This window comes from Manacus candei, unplaced genomic scaffold, assembly GCF_025592945.1.
Source record: "Manacus candei isolate 608988 ecotype Guabito, Panama unplaced genomic scaffold, ASM2559294v1 h1tg000028l, whole genome shotgun sequence".
Taxonomy (NCBI): domain Eukaryota; kingdom Metazoa; phylum Chordata; class Aves; order Passeriformes; family Pipridae; genus Manacus; species Manacus candei.
The window spans coordinates 25,120,952-25,137,848 of NW_026138076.1; the positions used below are offsets into that span (position 1 = coordinate 25,120,952).

Here is a 16,897-nt window from a genome sequence, read left to right on the forward strand (position 1 = left end):
AGGTTGGGGCCTAAGCAAGTCAGTCTACTGAAAGGTGTCTCTGTCCATGGCAGAGTGGTTGGAATTAGACAATCTTTAAGGTCCCTTCCAACCCAAACCATTCTACTATGAGGAAAGAAAGAGGAGTTATAAGCATGTTACAAACAAAGGAAGACTGCAGGAGCTTGGGTTGTCTCACATACTGAAGTAAAGACTAAGGAGTCTAAGTCTTGCAGGAACTCAGGGAAAAAAAGAGGGTTTATCACCTTTGCAAAAAAGGACAGGCAACTCAGGAAATGTTTAAGGCTGTTGTTAGGTCACGGAGGATGGTCTATTGACAAGGGGGTTCGGTCGTAGGTTGGACTCAATGATCTCAGAGGTGTTTTCCAACCTGTAGGATCCTGTGATTCTGGAAGGAGAGGTTCAGACAACATGCTTTGCATACATAAAGGTTAGCTGCCATAAGTAAGAAAATAAACTGTTTTCCATGATAGTGGTGGTTATGGAAAATGTTGTGAAACAAAAGTAATTTATTTTCCAGCTCCTTCTATCTCCTCCACAATTCTAAACTGACTGGAAGACAACATTTTTACATAAACTGATGACTTTAAAGAATAATGCTTCTAAATAAAAGCTTTGTTAGCTTCACGTGTATGAGTTCCATAAAGACTATTTCAAGACATATTTTATATTTCAGTTAGTAGGACAAAATGTCAAAAGGAGTCAGCTTGCAAATACATACAGTATTACAGACTATGAATTAAACTCCCTTTATCCACCAACCCAACATTAAACTGCAATTTATAATGACATGAAGTTTAGTAGCAGAAAAAACAATAATTTGTAATTATAAAATAATTTAGCTTTATTTAATAAGATCTTCTGATATTCTTACTATTCCAAGAAATGAAGAAACAAACATTTCCATATTTTCTTTCATACCAAATGGTTTTAATCTTCACTCGTCTGAAGCAAGTTAGGGTAAATGTTGGACATACGTGTTGAAAATTATTATGTATTGCAATCTACCACCATTGTCTTTCTATCTGTGTTAAACATTAGCACCATCTACTGGTTCAGAAGGTCCTTTCAAACTTTAGAAAAAGCTGTGGAAAGTGATCCAGCCAAAATGATGCAAAACGATATTGACAGTAAGATGAAGTTTTTCAGTCCCTGTATAGGAAAAGGGAGAAAAAAAGAAAAATTGATACCCCTTAAAAAAAAAAAAAAGTAAAATAAAGAACTTTTATGCTCATTTTATGACAAAATTAATAACTCTACTATATGACACGGTAAATTTTATACCATTTTATTTCATATATTTGTAACATTTGCTGCTGAGAAGTTTATTACAAGCAATCTACGATCCTATACACTTAGTAAAATATTCACAAAATTAATTCAGCAATTTTTGGAGGTATTTTTAAAGGCCTTTGTCTATTTTTCAGATTATTTACAGTAAGTACTTATGCAGAGACTATTCAAAAATGTGTGAAAAAAATGGAAGATTTAGAGAGTTACAAAGATTTAGATAATGAGCATGATGATCTTCTCATGTGGTGCAACACTAATCTGCAGTGGAAGGCACAGAACTTCTAGCTGTAGATCCAATGAGGCCTAACTCATTTTACACAGTCACCGAAAACATTGGGAAAGATGATGTCTAACAGCAAGTTAGGTACCCATGGATCCTGGATAGATTAGCTAAGAGAACCTGATATTACACTGCTAGCATTCAGTGCTTGAAACTCCACTAGCAAAATAACTTCTGTCCTGTATGTTAATATCTAGCAGAGTAAATCAGCTTGTTCTAGGCAATCACTGCCATATCAGTTTAGGATCTTTACGTTATACTGTAATTATTAAGACCAACTAACCTCTGTTGTATTTTTTAGTCTTTTGTTGAGCCTGACTCTAAAAGTCTACTCTACCTGTCTACATGATTATTAGGACAGCTGCTCATTCGCCCACCTCCACTGAAAGAACTGACTCAAGTGAAAACTGTCCTCAGGCTGTGCCTGGCATCCTGCCTCCTGGTTACACTACAGTCCTCACATACATCCACTGTTGCTCATACAGTTATGGAATTAAAATCTGCATTCCCATAAAAACTGTTCACAGTTTTTCATGTTTCTTGGAAAACTTAAGCAGTGCACGATAGGACTTTCAGCTTCATAGCACAATACTTGTAAGGAGGAGAAATCTGAGATACAGCTGTCATACTATTTCCAGAGCTAGAGACAAGCAAGAGAGATTGGGCAAGAGACTCAAAAACATTACCTTGATTTCCTTAAATACAAGGACTCCCCACATTGCAGCAACCAGGCCAGGCCCCTAAAAAATAGGATTCATTTGTACATTACAGCACTTCATTGAAATTTACTGCCTTCTCATTACTGCTCTCAGGGTGGTTGAATTTTGTCTGGATAACACATTTAGGCCTTTCCATTTCATCTAAGTAAAGCACTCATGACTAAAGCATAAACATCACTGAAATCTTTACTAAGTAAGACACAGTAAAATCTTCAGGAAGGACTAAAGACGCAAGAGACTGCTTTTTTTTTTTGGAGTAGGCACAATTCCTTTTTAAATTACACTGTGGAGTCTGCCCTGGCTGTTCCATGTTCTTTCAGTAGGCTAAATAATATGCCTCACTTTAGTCCAAACTTGAGTTCACTATGTTATCTTGTTTCAGAAGACTTTTCAGGTTTATTGGCAACTACCATGGATATTCCTAACATTTCCTTTATTAGCATGACTAACTATTTGGACAAGGTTTGATTTTATCACTCACAAAGCCAGCCACAGAGACAGGTCAGGAAAACTGCTGATTATTGGTGATGATGCTGTACAGATTTCCTGGCTAACAGCAAACAATGATACACAATGGCAACTTGCAGGAGCTCTTTTTTCACACTATTTTCCACACACTTTTTCTCCTGAGGGAGCAAGGATCTGAATTTTCACATCTGTTGAGAAAATATCTGAATATGAAGCAAAACCTGGCTCTGTTAATGCTTCCCATTTGAGCTGCTCTGAGGAACACTTGACAGATGTTTGGACAAGGACCTTCTCTCCATCCTCAGTGCAGCTGATGGGACACAGATATAGACCAGCAGGAAATGGTGTCTCATGCTGAATGTATGGGTGGGTGCTGTTTTCTAGTGAAATGTGAGGTGTTATTTCACTTCCTAGGTAATGTACACTGCAAGAGGAATGCATTTTTAAAAATGAAACAAATTGTTAAACGGCTGTGATGAATAGCTCTTGAAATTCTCTCCAGGGTGAAGTAAAGCAGCAGTTCTGAACCTGTGGTCCAGATAGGCAGTTTCTCATCACTGCTGTTCTTATGTTTTTCATTTTGTGATTTTATATCTTTGCCCTTTAGGCATACTGATAACTGAGTTACTAAAGCTGCTTTCCATTAATCCTTCAATTTCTAATTAGAACAATCCCAAGTCTTTTTTTTCCATTGCACACTGCAAAGTTTATTCGGATTTACTGCATCTTGAGGCAAAGTTTAATCCCTATTAAAGATGTTTCATTAGTTTGATTCCAAAATACTGTTGTTGAGCAAAACTTTGGTTTTGATATTTATTAACTCTCATTTGCCACCTTTGCATCACCAACTGGTACACTGGCAAGAGAGTGAAGGCAAAGTTTACTTTTACCTGGTGATAAAATTTATGCTTTAAAGGTACAGTGTCATAAATAAGAATAAAACAGGCAGAACAGGCCAACCTATTTTCCTCTCATTTGCATAAGAACATTATTTTCAGCAGTACATAATCTGTTCTGTTTGTTCAAGAATGGTAAACAGAAAAAATACCTGACTTAATTAAGTAAAATGACTGCTAGGGGATAAAACTCACAAATTAAAACATCCAGACCAAACTGTACTCCCTGGGATGAAAACATAAAATATTTCTTCCTTTAATCACTTTGGTTAAATAGTTAATGTTGATATATTTCTGGTTCCAGAGATTTGGCTTTTATGTAACCTAAAGATTCACACTCTTAATTCTTCTGCTTTTTCTTATGCTTGGCATTGACCAGGATAGTGCTTGTCATAGTCATTTATGTTCCTAAAAATCCAAAGACTAACACAGACAAGCAGAAAGGCAATATATACTCTTGATTAAAAATGTTCTAGATCCATCATAATTTCAACTTAATTTCACAGAGAGAAGGGTAAAAAAGAATTCACTTTTCATTCTAGTTACATATTTTATTTTTATATACTTACTGCAGTAATTATTGGAAAGCTGACGACAGCACTGAGATAGTGATTGGCTATGAACCAGCAGCAATTGGCTATCGCCCAAAGCACACCAGAAAGAAACCCTAGAAAAATAAATCCTAATCAAAAACATGCATAGCAAGGTATAGACTGCAATTTGTGGAAAATTTATACTTATAGCATAATACAGAAATTGTAGGTATGTATTTTAGTACACTAACTCCTTTAAAAAGCTGGTTCTGGTAATCTAAACCAAAGCTCAAAGGATAAAAATCAGCTACTCTGAAGCAGCAAATTAATTAAAGTTCACAATTTTGGGGGCAATGTGCTCTCCATCTTGGCAGTTCATTTTTGAAAATCTGCAATGTCATTTTGTTCTAGCATTAGATTAGAATAAAATTTATCATTGTTAATTAATTAACCTAATAGGAATGCTCTTTCAAAAGAGACAAAAAGTCAAATGGAGTCACTTGAAAGGCAAACTACAATTCCAACACATGGCTTGGACTAATTACTGCAAAATGGTCAGAAGTAGTAATTGAAATGCTTTGCTAATTTAAAAAACAGTCATACCTGGCAATATGGCTTGGGGATAAACATTAGGTTTATTTTTCCTGACTACACAGTAGATCAAAAAGTAGATGGTACTAGTAAGAAATATTCCACTGAAGTGTGCAAAAACATAATCTAAATCTGAAAGAGAAATTACAAAATTATGTTAGTATAAAACATCAGTTATTAATTTTAACAAAATTAATTTCACTGATAGCATTCATTTAGACAAAAATGCATAAGGTGCTACTCCTAATAACTCAAATTCAAATCTGAATGTGATGAACTCAGCTGCCAGTCTGACTGTGGATGGATATGGTCAATGACACATATTAAACATGAACTAACTGCCGTGTTGACTCCAGCATTTATTACAGGTTTCTATGCACTTCTGTGAGTTGTTATTTTTGGAACTCTACTATATATTACTGCATTCATTTAATAAAACCTTGGAAAAATCCTCAAGTAAGGTTACGAAACTTGGCTAGGGATTTTACATAATTACATCCTTTCCTGATCATCTACAATGTGTTCCTGTATATAGCCTTGTTTCTTTTCTGTACTTTTAAGGGCAAGAAAACTGCACATACTATGTAAGCTAAACATGGTTCAGTTTTGTCCCTTTTAATCTTAAAGGATGTATCAAAATTTTGATTACCATAATCACTAACAATAATACATTTGTATGGACTTTGTATAAGCTAAAAAGAGTATTTCCAACATGGCAAAGCAGAAGCATGTAACAAGGCGATCCCTGTCTCCTTGGAGCTGTAAATTCTCAACAAGAAAGGCAGCTATACTAATGACAACATCTGTTTTGCCTAGGTGGGGAATATACAAACTGCAGTATTCAAGAGAAATTGTATGTGACAATGGCAACATTATGCACTCTCAGCAATACTTTGCTCGTAAGCTGCTGCTGGTATTACCTGACAGAGTATAATCTAAACCTTAAGGAAAATGTTTTCGGGGAAATGTTGTTTGAAATTGGCAATTAGGCTTACATTAAAAGGTTTCAATTAAAAAACCTACACAGTTTTAATTACTTATGTTGTTATATTCTGCTCCACTCATAGCTTATTATTAACCTTCTCTTCCTTGATTGGTGTACTAATTTAGCAATTGTCAAGCTTGCGCCCTTCTTCACCTCATCCTCCACGCATACAAACTTCATATTTTGAGAGTGCTACTATTTAATGCCTTCTGGAACACAGCTATGAGTTAAGTATGCTAGCCTTTGGGATGTTTCTCACTGGTTTTGATGGATTAGTTCACCTCTGAGAAAAAGGGAGTGCTAGGACTATGATTATGACAACATAAAATGTAATGCAGAACCAATAAATTGTCATGGTATATTTTCAGGCATATGAAGAATTCCACCCTATGCCTTTAAAAAAGCAGGAAAACACAATGATTAAATAAAGTAGAAATGATCTATTAGCCTTTACCAAACTGACTTGCTCCTGTGTATATAGTTTCATTTCTTCTTCCATGGTCCTTGATGTAAAGTACTGGTACAAAACTGGAACCGTACAGTATTCCAGCTACTACAGCCAGGCTACAGCCTCTTTAAAAAGAGCAAATATTGGAGAACATAGCCTAGCATAAATTAATGAAGTAGACAACACACTTAAGCACCCAGTAAACACTGTGTATCATGTGAAAATTGCTAGGTATAAAGATAATACATTTTGGCACATTTTTATTTTCAGTGTAGTGTAGAAATGGTTCATTGAGTTTCCTTATACTTTGTGGCCAAGTAACATGGAAAATTCCTGCCCCAAGAGCGAGCAGTCTAGATTAATGACATGGGAAATTAACTAACTACAATTTCCTAAAAGCAAAGCTAGGAAAACCCAAACAAATATATAATTAAAAATGCTCACACCCTCAGCTTCACTGTTGCTGTCTATACATTCTTTTATCACTATTCCCAGACTCATTGCTCTTTAATCCCCTTCTTCATCTCTAGATCGTTGAGCTCTTGGCAGTCTCCCCTTGCTTGCTTCCACTTTGGGGCACTTCTACTGTCTCCTTACCATACTGCCATGCCTTCTCCAGATGTATTTAACCAGAAAGCAAACCTGGAAGCACGTCATTAGCACAGGCTTCGTCTATGCTGGAGTGCTAATCAACCAGGTGACAAAAACCAGCTCTGTAATTAGTTGATATTGCTATTTAGTTTGCCAGTTTTTTCGTAGTAGTACCTAATACTTAATTGGTAAGGTTAAGCACACTCAACAGTGTCAAAGAAATAATCTAAATATTTGTGCAATTATTCATATATAGATTTGCACACTATACTAGTATACAAACCCCTGTTATTTATTATTGTGTGACTTCGCTAGGAAAACCACAGGACACAAATTCTGCTCTTATGCTGTGTTCAACTACTTTCTCTGGCTATTTGGTCTGTACCAGTAAAAGAACTGTTAATAACCTACATGAGTCTCTTTTTTGCTGGCGAAAGTCTGTTCACCCACGAGTCATCAGAGGTATCTTCAGAAACATTAATAGACTGCAAAAAAACAAGAGTTCTTCATGCAAGTTTAGTTTAGTTTGATTTCTTAAAATCTGTAATCAGACTGTCTTCTATGATTTAGTCTGGTAGACTGGAACCTCTAGTGTGCATTGAGCATAGTTAGAGAACTCTCAGGGTTCAGGCGGCAACTGAGCACTGACCTCTAAGAGTAAGATACAACAGTAGTAGGAGCCTATTGTTCTCTAGCTGTTGTTGAACACTTTGGGCTCCCAAAGGAGTGACAGCCAATCTGGCAGCCGCCAACCTGTGCCATAGCTGATGATGAGATGACAGTCAGCAACTCTTGACAGTCTCCTGGCTCTGTAATGTGGCAAAACTCTGACCCTTCATCTAAGCACCCTCATAGCTTTATGGTTAACATTTAATTGAAATTGCTTCCTCTTCTCACCTAGGAAAGCAATACATTGTGTCTTTTATATCTCCATAATAATGAAAAAGGACTTTCTAAGCTATTTAAAGTTGACAATCAAGAAAGAACACTTGGGAAGAAACTCTTCTGTTGCTAATATTTAACTGGATATACAAGATCCACAAATTAAGATACAATCAATGATACAATCAATACATATTTATGTTGTTTCATGTAGTCTACCATAAATCCCAGCAAACCTGAGTAACAAACACAGTTTTTGATTTTAAATGGATCTGTACTTTCACTGCTGTAAAATAACAACTGTAGAGGACTTACACTTTCTCTCAGTAAAGGTGTGCTTTCTAATGAAGCTGAAGAACTCTGGACTTCAGTTTTTATAAAAAGAAATATGACAGCACTCAGAAGAGAAAAATACACCAATAAATATCATGTCAGCTCATAAGGACGTAACATTTAGTAACAAAAGTTATAATTGGAGGCACCGCTTTCATTATTACCCTAGAGTCGCTTCAACATATTTAAAAAATGCAATTGCTTTAAACAGTCATAACTTATGATTATATATACACATATATAATAAACATACATAACACATATATAAAATATAATTATAATTTATTAATTTAACTTAACTAACAAACAACCTAAGTAAGTAAATAAATCAGGTTTTGTATCACTTTATAGATCTCTCTTCTTATGCAATGGGATTGAAATGTCTCCTTTTTACAGTGTGTAGTTACAGCTACATTAACAACAGATGCCTTAGTTAAGAGTGCCCTTTTGTACCAAACCACACATCCAATGGAACACTTGTTATTCTATATGGAACAGCTTAAACCTGCACAGAACTGGCTCTACGCTTAAGGAAAAATGTTAGTTTTTAGTCTTCTATTATATGTGAGGGATTGAATACTGCTGTTACCAGGCCTCATGCATATGTGGAAGGAGAAGAGGTATTGCTCAGTGGGGCTCCAGTGCACTAAGTGAATAAAATGAAACATTACTACTTGTACCCCTGGCTCTAGGAAATGAGGTAAATACATGCAATCAGAACTGGCAGGATCTGGTTTTTATTTTTATGAAAAACATTTTAATGATTTAGGAATTTTTTTCTCCAAACTCCAAACAGAATGTCTACATTTGAAGAACTGTTCATGCCTTACTGAATAAGTATAAAAGAATGTCAGCTTCCTCCAGAAGGACTTGACAAACATATAGAGGTTCCACTCAGGAGGCTAAAATGAACTCGTCAGAGCAACCGACACAGGCTTTGTGCAGTTTGCCAGGAAAACATGTCTGGTCACAATCTTTTTCCCTGTTGATCTTTCCCCCGTGATATATCAGAAACAGGCAGGAAGCAGGTGGTGAGCTGCATGAATTCATCAGGAATGAATAGCAGTACAACTACTATTTTCTCAGTATCTCCCAAACTCATGTGCCCCACGTAACAGTAATGGGTACAAAGCTGCAGACTCTTAGGAAAGAGGGAAAGTGGAAACAAAAATCATGAAACTAAGGCAGCAGCTCTCTCTTAGCAATCAAAAATGGTTCCTTATCTCCATTGTTTCTGAAAGGTATTATGTCCACCTGCTGCTTACTATACTCATGGAGAGCCCTTAGGATTTAGGGCTGCCTTCCGGGCAACCCAGCTGGAAAGCAAGATCCTTAAGAAGAATCCTCTTTCCTCCACGTTTGGACCAAACTGTATGCACTCATGCAAATAATAACCAACCAAAAAATAAAGAATAAAGCCCTTCTCAAGATCCCAAAGGAGGACTGTTTGGAAATTTAAAGTGTGGCTTAAGAATTACAAGACAGGGAGTTATTATGGACAGGAAAACATGCAAAGCCTCTTGCTTTTCATGGATCCCAAAGTATCAGGGAAAGGGTTCTGTGGCATTTCAGTGGTTTTTACCCTTGACTGAGTGAAATCAGATCATAAATCTGAGGTTTTCTCAACAAGATTCTTCTAGTCAGATTTGTCCTCTCTCACAGGATTTGCAGAAGTGAAACATTTCAACAATCTAGCTAGGGAGGCAATCAGGAAATCCCTGCTTTGCCTTGAACATGCATACCAGCATAAAAATATATTTCTGTGTTTATGGATAACCATGCCACCACTGTACTGGGTATCATGTATGTTCCTACTCTGAAATACAACACTGACCAGCTAGGTATGGATATGTCATGATTTTGGCACTAAACTGATTTGCAAAAAATACTTCAATACATTCACTCGCTAGTTAAATTGTCCTTGTGGTTGATTATTAAATATATATTTTACATTACAGAAATTCATTATAAGAATAAATTGTTACCTTAACAGTGAAAGTCCAGCTCCAATATAATTTAAGATCGGTCTTGAGACCTCTTCTGGGTCAATTCCAAACCAACCAAACCTGGAACATTCAACCAGTTTCACTTAGTTGCACTGACTTTATATGAATAGTTGAGTTATAATCTAGTCTTTGAAATCTTGACTTATGTAAATAAACCTCTCAGATTAGCTCAGCTGGTTAGAGCATGGTGCTAATGATGCCAAGGTTGTAGGTTTGATCTTTACAAAGGCCATTAACCTAAGAGTTGGACTCAATAATCCTTGTGGGTCCCTTCCAACTCAGAATATTCTGTGACTTTTCATCTTACCTTAGAATTCTGTTTAAGTATATATTTGCGGAATTATATCAGTACTTCAGTTGGCTTGCAAAAAGCTATGTCTACTTTACAAAAATAATCTTTACACTAATTTATTGTATATTAATTTTTTAAATCTGTTAAAATTCACTTAAAATTGAAGTTAAATTATTTTACAGACCATGTTACAAAAGAAAAAATACAGTGTGCTAGGTTTACACTAACAAATACATTATTTATTGACTCAAGATAATGACCATCATTAGGCACACTTCTTGCGACTGAGACAAAGGAAATATAAAAAGGTAAAATAATTAACCTGAGTACTTTCCACTAAGAGGGGATAAGTCTTAATATATGTGATAAACTCTCTTTAGAGGTAGACTTGGTAGTGTTAGGTTAATGGCCAGACTTGATGATCTTAAAGGTCTTTTCCAGGCTAAATGATTCTATGTTTCCACAGGTGATAGCTTTCGCTGCAGTTATTAACGAAGAATTGGCAACATTAATTATGTATGATTTAAGACTTAAGCATACTTACCTTGAACTTGCCCAACCTGTCAGCAAATTAAAAGAAGCCCATATCAAAAGGCCAAGAGCTAAGCCAATCGTTTTAACAATAGGAACAACTGTAATATTGCCTGAAATACAAAAACCAAAACTGAAATCAGTTAAAAAATAGAATGTGGTCTTGTATACATTTGCTTTAGATTTTGTGCCTGTTCAGAAGACAAAGAAATTTAGGAAACCACAAGGTGGTAAGAAACAGTGTTTTAAAAAATAAATACATTGAACATGGACTTTGCCTCCATATGATTTTAAAAGTTACTTCTAGTGTGAATTTGCCTCTTATAAAATAAGCATAATAAAATAACATTTACTGTAATGGTACAGCTCCATTAATCCCGAGACTTTAAAAAAACAAATAACTACTAAATAGCTACTACCTTACATATGGAAAAGTTTTTATCACCTTTTTATGAAGCAAGAGGATTACTTTGTGTTTCAAGATATGAAATCTCTTTATCCTCACCTGTGGCCCACACAAAACCTCCAACCATAGCCAGAGGCCAAAACCGGGGGCAATTCTGGATCAAATTGACCACCAAAGAAACCATCCATATGGAGGCACAGAGAATCCATTGGAAGAACATGCCTGTGGAAAAATCATGTGCACACAATAGAAAACTTGTAGAATACTGGATGTGTGAATCTCTTAGCATAACAAGTTTACAGTAGCTCAGAAAAAATTCAAAAAGGTGTCCACTTCCTTTGTGAATTTCAGGGACCATGTTACAATATATTCAAAAGATAATTTTTTAAGGTGGGTTATAATTCTGTTAACTTTTCCTTATCATGCATTCCTTATACACAGCTGCAAAAGATACTTTGCTGCACAAAAATTTACACAAGCCCTGATTCTCAAACACATGAAAACTTTGACAGAATTCTGACAAAGAGGGTATTCAGCTGCTGCAAACTTTTCCCACAACCCTAGGAGCTGCTAACATAGATGACTGCACAGGAAAACACTCCTTCAAAGCTCAAGCTTTTCCACTAATCCAGGACACTGATGATGGTCAGTGACACATTCCTTCTACCTCTGTAGATTCTAGAAGGGTCAACGAGGCAGACTGGTTAACTTTATGTCAGCTATGCTCAGACTTTCACTTTAAAGCCTCGCCTTGTCTTGTTAGGGCCATATTTGGCATGAAGAGGAGAGGTTATATCCAGCCTGCAATGCAGATACCATGATTGCAATAACAGCTATTCATCTAGGAATCTTGTAATTCATTACATTTAATATAAACATGGAAATATAACATAAACCTACTAGAGTGATGAAATTCTAAGCATGAAATAGGTAGGTTCATTTCCTCTTACCAACTCACCAAATAAACGTATTAAAATTTCAATTTTTCTATTGTTTTTATGTTAGGTCCACAAATGAAAGGCAACTTCTCTGAAGTCCAACAACTTTAACCTCATAAATAACATTGTAGGTATCTGAGAATCCCCACAAGGATAGAAGAAAGGACATTTCACTTTCCATTGTGAAATGCTCATGAAATGTACATCACTGTTAAAGTGCACAACAGTTAAGAAAGCTCTTCTAAAGATCTGTCACATCCTGAAGCAGTATTACTGCTTTTTACCCTAACATCAGCAAAGAAAATTAAACATACTCTATTGGATTAAAACTGTGATGATATTTACAACTCTAGTACAGAAACTCTTGTATTTGCTGGTAAAATATTATTCCTATTAGCAAAAACAGAAAACCAGACAAAATAAGAGAGTTTACCATCACCAGTATCAAACTTCTTAACAGGCACAAAATTTGTCCCAAACAGAAGGACAGCTACTGCAGAAGAAGTAAAGCCAATAGCTAGATCTGTTCCATTGCTGGTGTTAGCAGCACTGTATGCTTTTCCGATATTCATCTTTGTTCTGTAGGTGCCTCTTTTTGTGGAGTTGTTTTGCTGCAGGTCCTGACAGATTCTGAAATAAAAGACTGGAATTAAATATGTGGAGTATTAAATAATACCAGCGTAGTTCAGAAATCTGAAACTTAAAGGACCTTACTAATCTCTCAAAAGCTGGAATGAACTGCAAAGCATACTGCAGAATCTCATGAGATGCTAAGCTGCCATAAAATATGAATAAAGTGATTTAAGAACAGATGCACTACTGTTTCATAACCAGCTTCACAGAAAAACATGTCTGAACACATAAAAAGCAAATGTAGAGGTGCACTCAAAGGTTATGAGGACTTCAATCCATGGGAAGCCTGATGCTTTAGTGAGATGTTCTATCAGACTATTCCTTATTCCTGTAGCCAAAGGGCAGGCCATACTGGGATGTATAAAAAAGCTGGGGTTAGACAAAATCTTAATTGGCAGAAGCTATAGCAATCTGCAGACCCACTTTCTAGAAGTTGTGAACAGCTAAAGAGATTCTATATATGTCACAGTGGGATCAATACAAGATCATAAGGCAACCAAAGGGATTGCTCTAGCTGATAAAAACCATGAAAAGTTCATTTTTTCTCTGGGGAACAAGGTTTCTTCATTCATTCCACATAACTATAATAAGAAAAGCAAAGATATTTTTAATCCCATAATACCGCTCTCTTTTTTTTTTTAAGTGGGAGATTCATCTTGAGGTTACACTCAACAGATGTGCCACATATATACTTTTGATATGGATTATGATATGGATTATAACTTTGGCAGAATGATTGTCTCTGAGGACAATCATAATTATGTGAACTTTGCAAACATAATCTTACCACCACACTTGAAAGACTACAGGTAGGAAAAGTGTTTGGAAATTTAACTTGAAATGGTAACAGGATACTTAATATGTTGCTATAGCGATATTCATCCAATTCTCTTGTCAAAGTAATGCTATTTGTATTGAATCAAATGACATCCCAATACAGTTTGCCACTCCCCAGTGTAGGTGGACTAGCTACTGCCTGGAGAAAAAAAGCTGAATTAGGATGGTGGAAATTTTGCCAAGTCTTGTAAGAGATGTTGTGACTACACTCTCTGCACAAAATAAGAGCTGAGCTGCTGAACATTCTTTCATATTATTTCACCCTCCAGTCTTACCTTCTCCACAGTCCTTAGGACACCAAGAACTGTAGCTCCTGAGGTTATGCTTTTATCTGCATCTTCAACAGGGTCATCAGTGGTTGCTGAAATTAATTATCTGTATTAGAAGACAAAAAACTCAATTCCACAACTATATAACCATTTAATTTCTGTAATTTTTCCCCTCAAAAGATATCAGTATAGCTCTAACTTAAGAAAAATACAGATAACACTTAAAAGACACATCATGAAAGTGAAATGGTACGGCTGTTTCAATTTATATTGACTTTTTTTCTCCCTCCTCATCTTTCTTTCCTGCTTAGCAGATAAGCTTCTCCAGGAACTTTTCACTGTATTTAAGACTCTTCTACAAAGTGTGTTTTACCCAGGACCTGTAGACACTGATCAGTGCAAATAATAATTCTGAGATTTCTTCAAAAACTCAACTTCACAGGATACACTGTGACATGACAAGAAAAGATCAATATAGATAAAGGCTGGCATCAGTTACCTTCATTCCATTAACCTCAACTCACTAAGTGAATACATTTATTCATTTATTGCACAACTAAGACACAAGAGCTGGGTTTTGCACATGAACACCATGCTGTTAAGGACACAGAATTAAAGCTGATTACACTGCACCTCTGTGAATGCAAGAATCACACCTTTTGCCTTTAAATAAATGAGTCATTATGCAGGTAAGATACTACGAACCTTTCAAATTTGAAGTAGCTTATCTGTCTTTTGGTTTTGTACAGAAAATTGTTACTTTAAAAATATATCAGTTTTGTATCTACTAAGAGAAAATCTGTGTGCTGCAGGGCAATACACTCTTCTGCTTGCTTCGTATCTTCCAAAAATCTCTGTATTGTACACATTGAAGACTGTTGCACAGTTGGAGAACCAGAATCGTAATACCAAAACCAGAAAGACAACTCTACTTAACTAAGGAAAAGTGTCCTTCATTCAGACTGCTTAAAACTCTGTTACTTTCCAAAGTTTGTGACACTTCGTTCCAACTTCGGCTAAATTTCAGACTCAGCTTTCAACTCCATTTTAAATCCTTCAAGAGAAAGCCCAACTAGACAAGGCCTGGTGCAACATTCTCTAACTTCAACGGCAGCACTGCTTTAAGCAGGGAGTTGAACCAGATGATCTCTAGAGGTTCCTTCCAAGCTAAATAATTCTACTATTGTATGATCCAATGTCAAGAGCAAATAACGATCCGGCACACAGCATTAAGCTGACTATGCTTTTTGCACATACAGAGCTTCAGAGAACTCCCTAAAAGCCTCTTCTCTTCAATCCTGTGTTACTGCCACATGGACTTGCTTATATGCCTCCATTATAGATACCAAATGCCAAATCAGGATCACTTCCTGAAGCTGCCATATTAGAGCACAGTGGTTGCATCTGAAAATCAAGCAGAGACAACTGGAATTGTTGCTGTTATTGAAGGCTTTTTTTCCCCCTAAATAGCCCTTACTGAAGGGCGCTTCAGGGTTCCCAAGCTGTAGAAGAAATATAATGGGCTTCTGTTGGCACATATTCCGCTTATCCTACTAACTTCACTGGTTCACCTCACTGGAATGTTGTGCTCTCTATTTCCACTGTTTTCTCAGAAATTTGCCACTATTTGCTTCCTTCACAGAGATACACAACAAATTATGATGCTCACTTAATGCAACAGCAACACATTGCTGTGGTTTCCACAGAGAGGCATGAAATCAAGAAGCCTGCCTTTGGGAGCTTTCACCCCAAAGGAGACCCGAGCTGCTGTTAAGATCCCAAATAAACTGCTTGCGCTAATGGAATGGGTAATTCCACGTTGACTGTTTATTTGCCCGTTTCTCCTATCATGTACTTGCCATTTAAGAATGGATACTTTCACCCCGAATTTAGGAGATTGCTACCAGTCTAAACGTGGCTCAGAGCGAAGTCCCCAGGTGACACCGCAACTTATGACTAGAGTTGCTCAGCAAATGTGTGTTCCCGTCCCCGAAACGAACGCTTTTAAAAGACGTTCTTCCGGCAGTGTTTTCAGCAAGCGCTATCACGGAACACGGAAATTGCTCAGCCGAGCGCTCCACACAGGCCCGTGTGGCTGCACCGACGGGGCAGCGGCGGGGCGGGCCCGGCCGTCTCGCCAGACGCGGCTGCTCGGCCCCGCACGCCGCGGGGACACTCGAGGCCCGGCTCCAACCGGACGCCTTCCGTGCCCCAGCGCCCCGCACCCGGCTCACCGCCGCGGCCGGTTTTACAGGTCTCCGCTGCCGGCCGGAAGGCGGCCGTGGACGAGCCCGCACCGGCTGATTCCTCGCCCGGGCCCTACGTGCAGCCTCGGCCCTCCACTCCCGCCGCCCGCACCCCTCCGCGCCCGCCCCCACCAGGCTACAGCCGGGGCCGCGTACATGCCTCGCCACCGCTCCCAGCGGCTCCCGCCCGCGCCAGCACTGCCCCGCGCCAGCACCGCCCGCGCCTCGGCCCGCCCCTGTCCGCCTCCATCCGCCCCTGTCCGCCTCCATCCGCCCCCATCCGCCCTCAGCCTGCCCGCCGGCTGGAAGTGCGAGGAAGAGAGCCAAGGGTGGCACGCGTCCGCCTTTCCCTTGCTGCCATAGCGGAGGAGACTTCCTGGGGCGTCGGCTTCCCGTCTAGCGGGGGACAAACACTGAGAGAAACCTTAGATTAAGGCGCTGACGTTGTGACAAAAGCGCCCTTGCCCCTGCCGGCCGTAAGCGGCAGCTGATGAGACAGTTCCCACCGTGGTGAAGTGCACCCGTGTACTTCACAGGCCGATGCTGTGCTGTAACTGCACATGCAAGAATCACAAAATCAGTCAGGTTGGAAAAGACCTTTGAGATCGTAGAGTCCAACCTATGACACCACCACTGTGTCAACTAGACCATGGCACTGAGTGACACGCCCAGTCTTTACTTAAACAGCTCCAGGGATAGTGACTCCACCACCTCCCTGGG

The 16,897-nt window shown here is 38.1% G+C and overlaps 1 protein-coding gene across 9 annotated transcripts; it reads right to left on the reverse strand.

Annotated features, from left to right (window-relative positions):
- Positions 1-500: 500 nt before the first annotated feature.
- TMEM144 (transmembrane protein 144) lies at positions 501-16,432 on the reverse strand. 9 transcript variants are annotated; one of them, XM_051790806.1, is made up of 14 exons: positions 16,334-16,382; positions 13,938-14,037; positions 12,907-12,967; positions 12,632-12,822; positions 11,354-11,476; positions 10,862-10,961; positions 10,005-10,085; positions 8,002-8,083; positions 7,216-7,289; positions 6,220-6,338; positions 4,793-4,912; positions 4,226-4,323; positions 2,260-2,313; positions 501-1,152 (listed from the first exon to the last, which is right to left on the reverse strand). In XM_051790806.1, exons 4-14 carry the CDS (start codon positions 12,762-12,764, stop codon positions 1,069-1,071), a joined length of 1,068 nt encoding a protein of 355 aa, XP_051646766.1. In that variant the 5' UTR covers positions 12,765-12,822; positions 12,907-12,967; positions 13,938-14,037; positions 16,334-16,382; the 3' UTR covers positions 501-1,068. The 9 variants fall into 9 exon arrangements, with proteins under 9 accessions (XP_051646766.1, XP_051646763.1, XP_051646765.1 ...); XM_051790803.1 differs by having other exon boundaries at positions 520-1,152; positions 12,626-12,835; positions 16,334-16,381; XM_051790801.1 differs by having other exon boundaries at positions 526-1,152; positions 12,626-12,822; positions 13,938-14,023; positions 16,334-16,432.
- Positions 16,433-16,897: the final 465 nt, after the last annotated feature.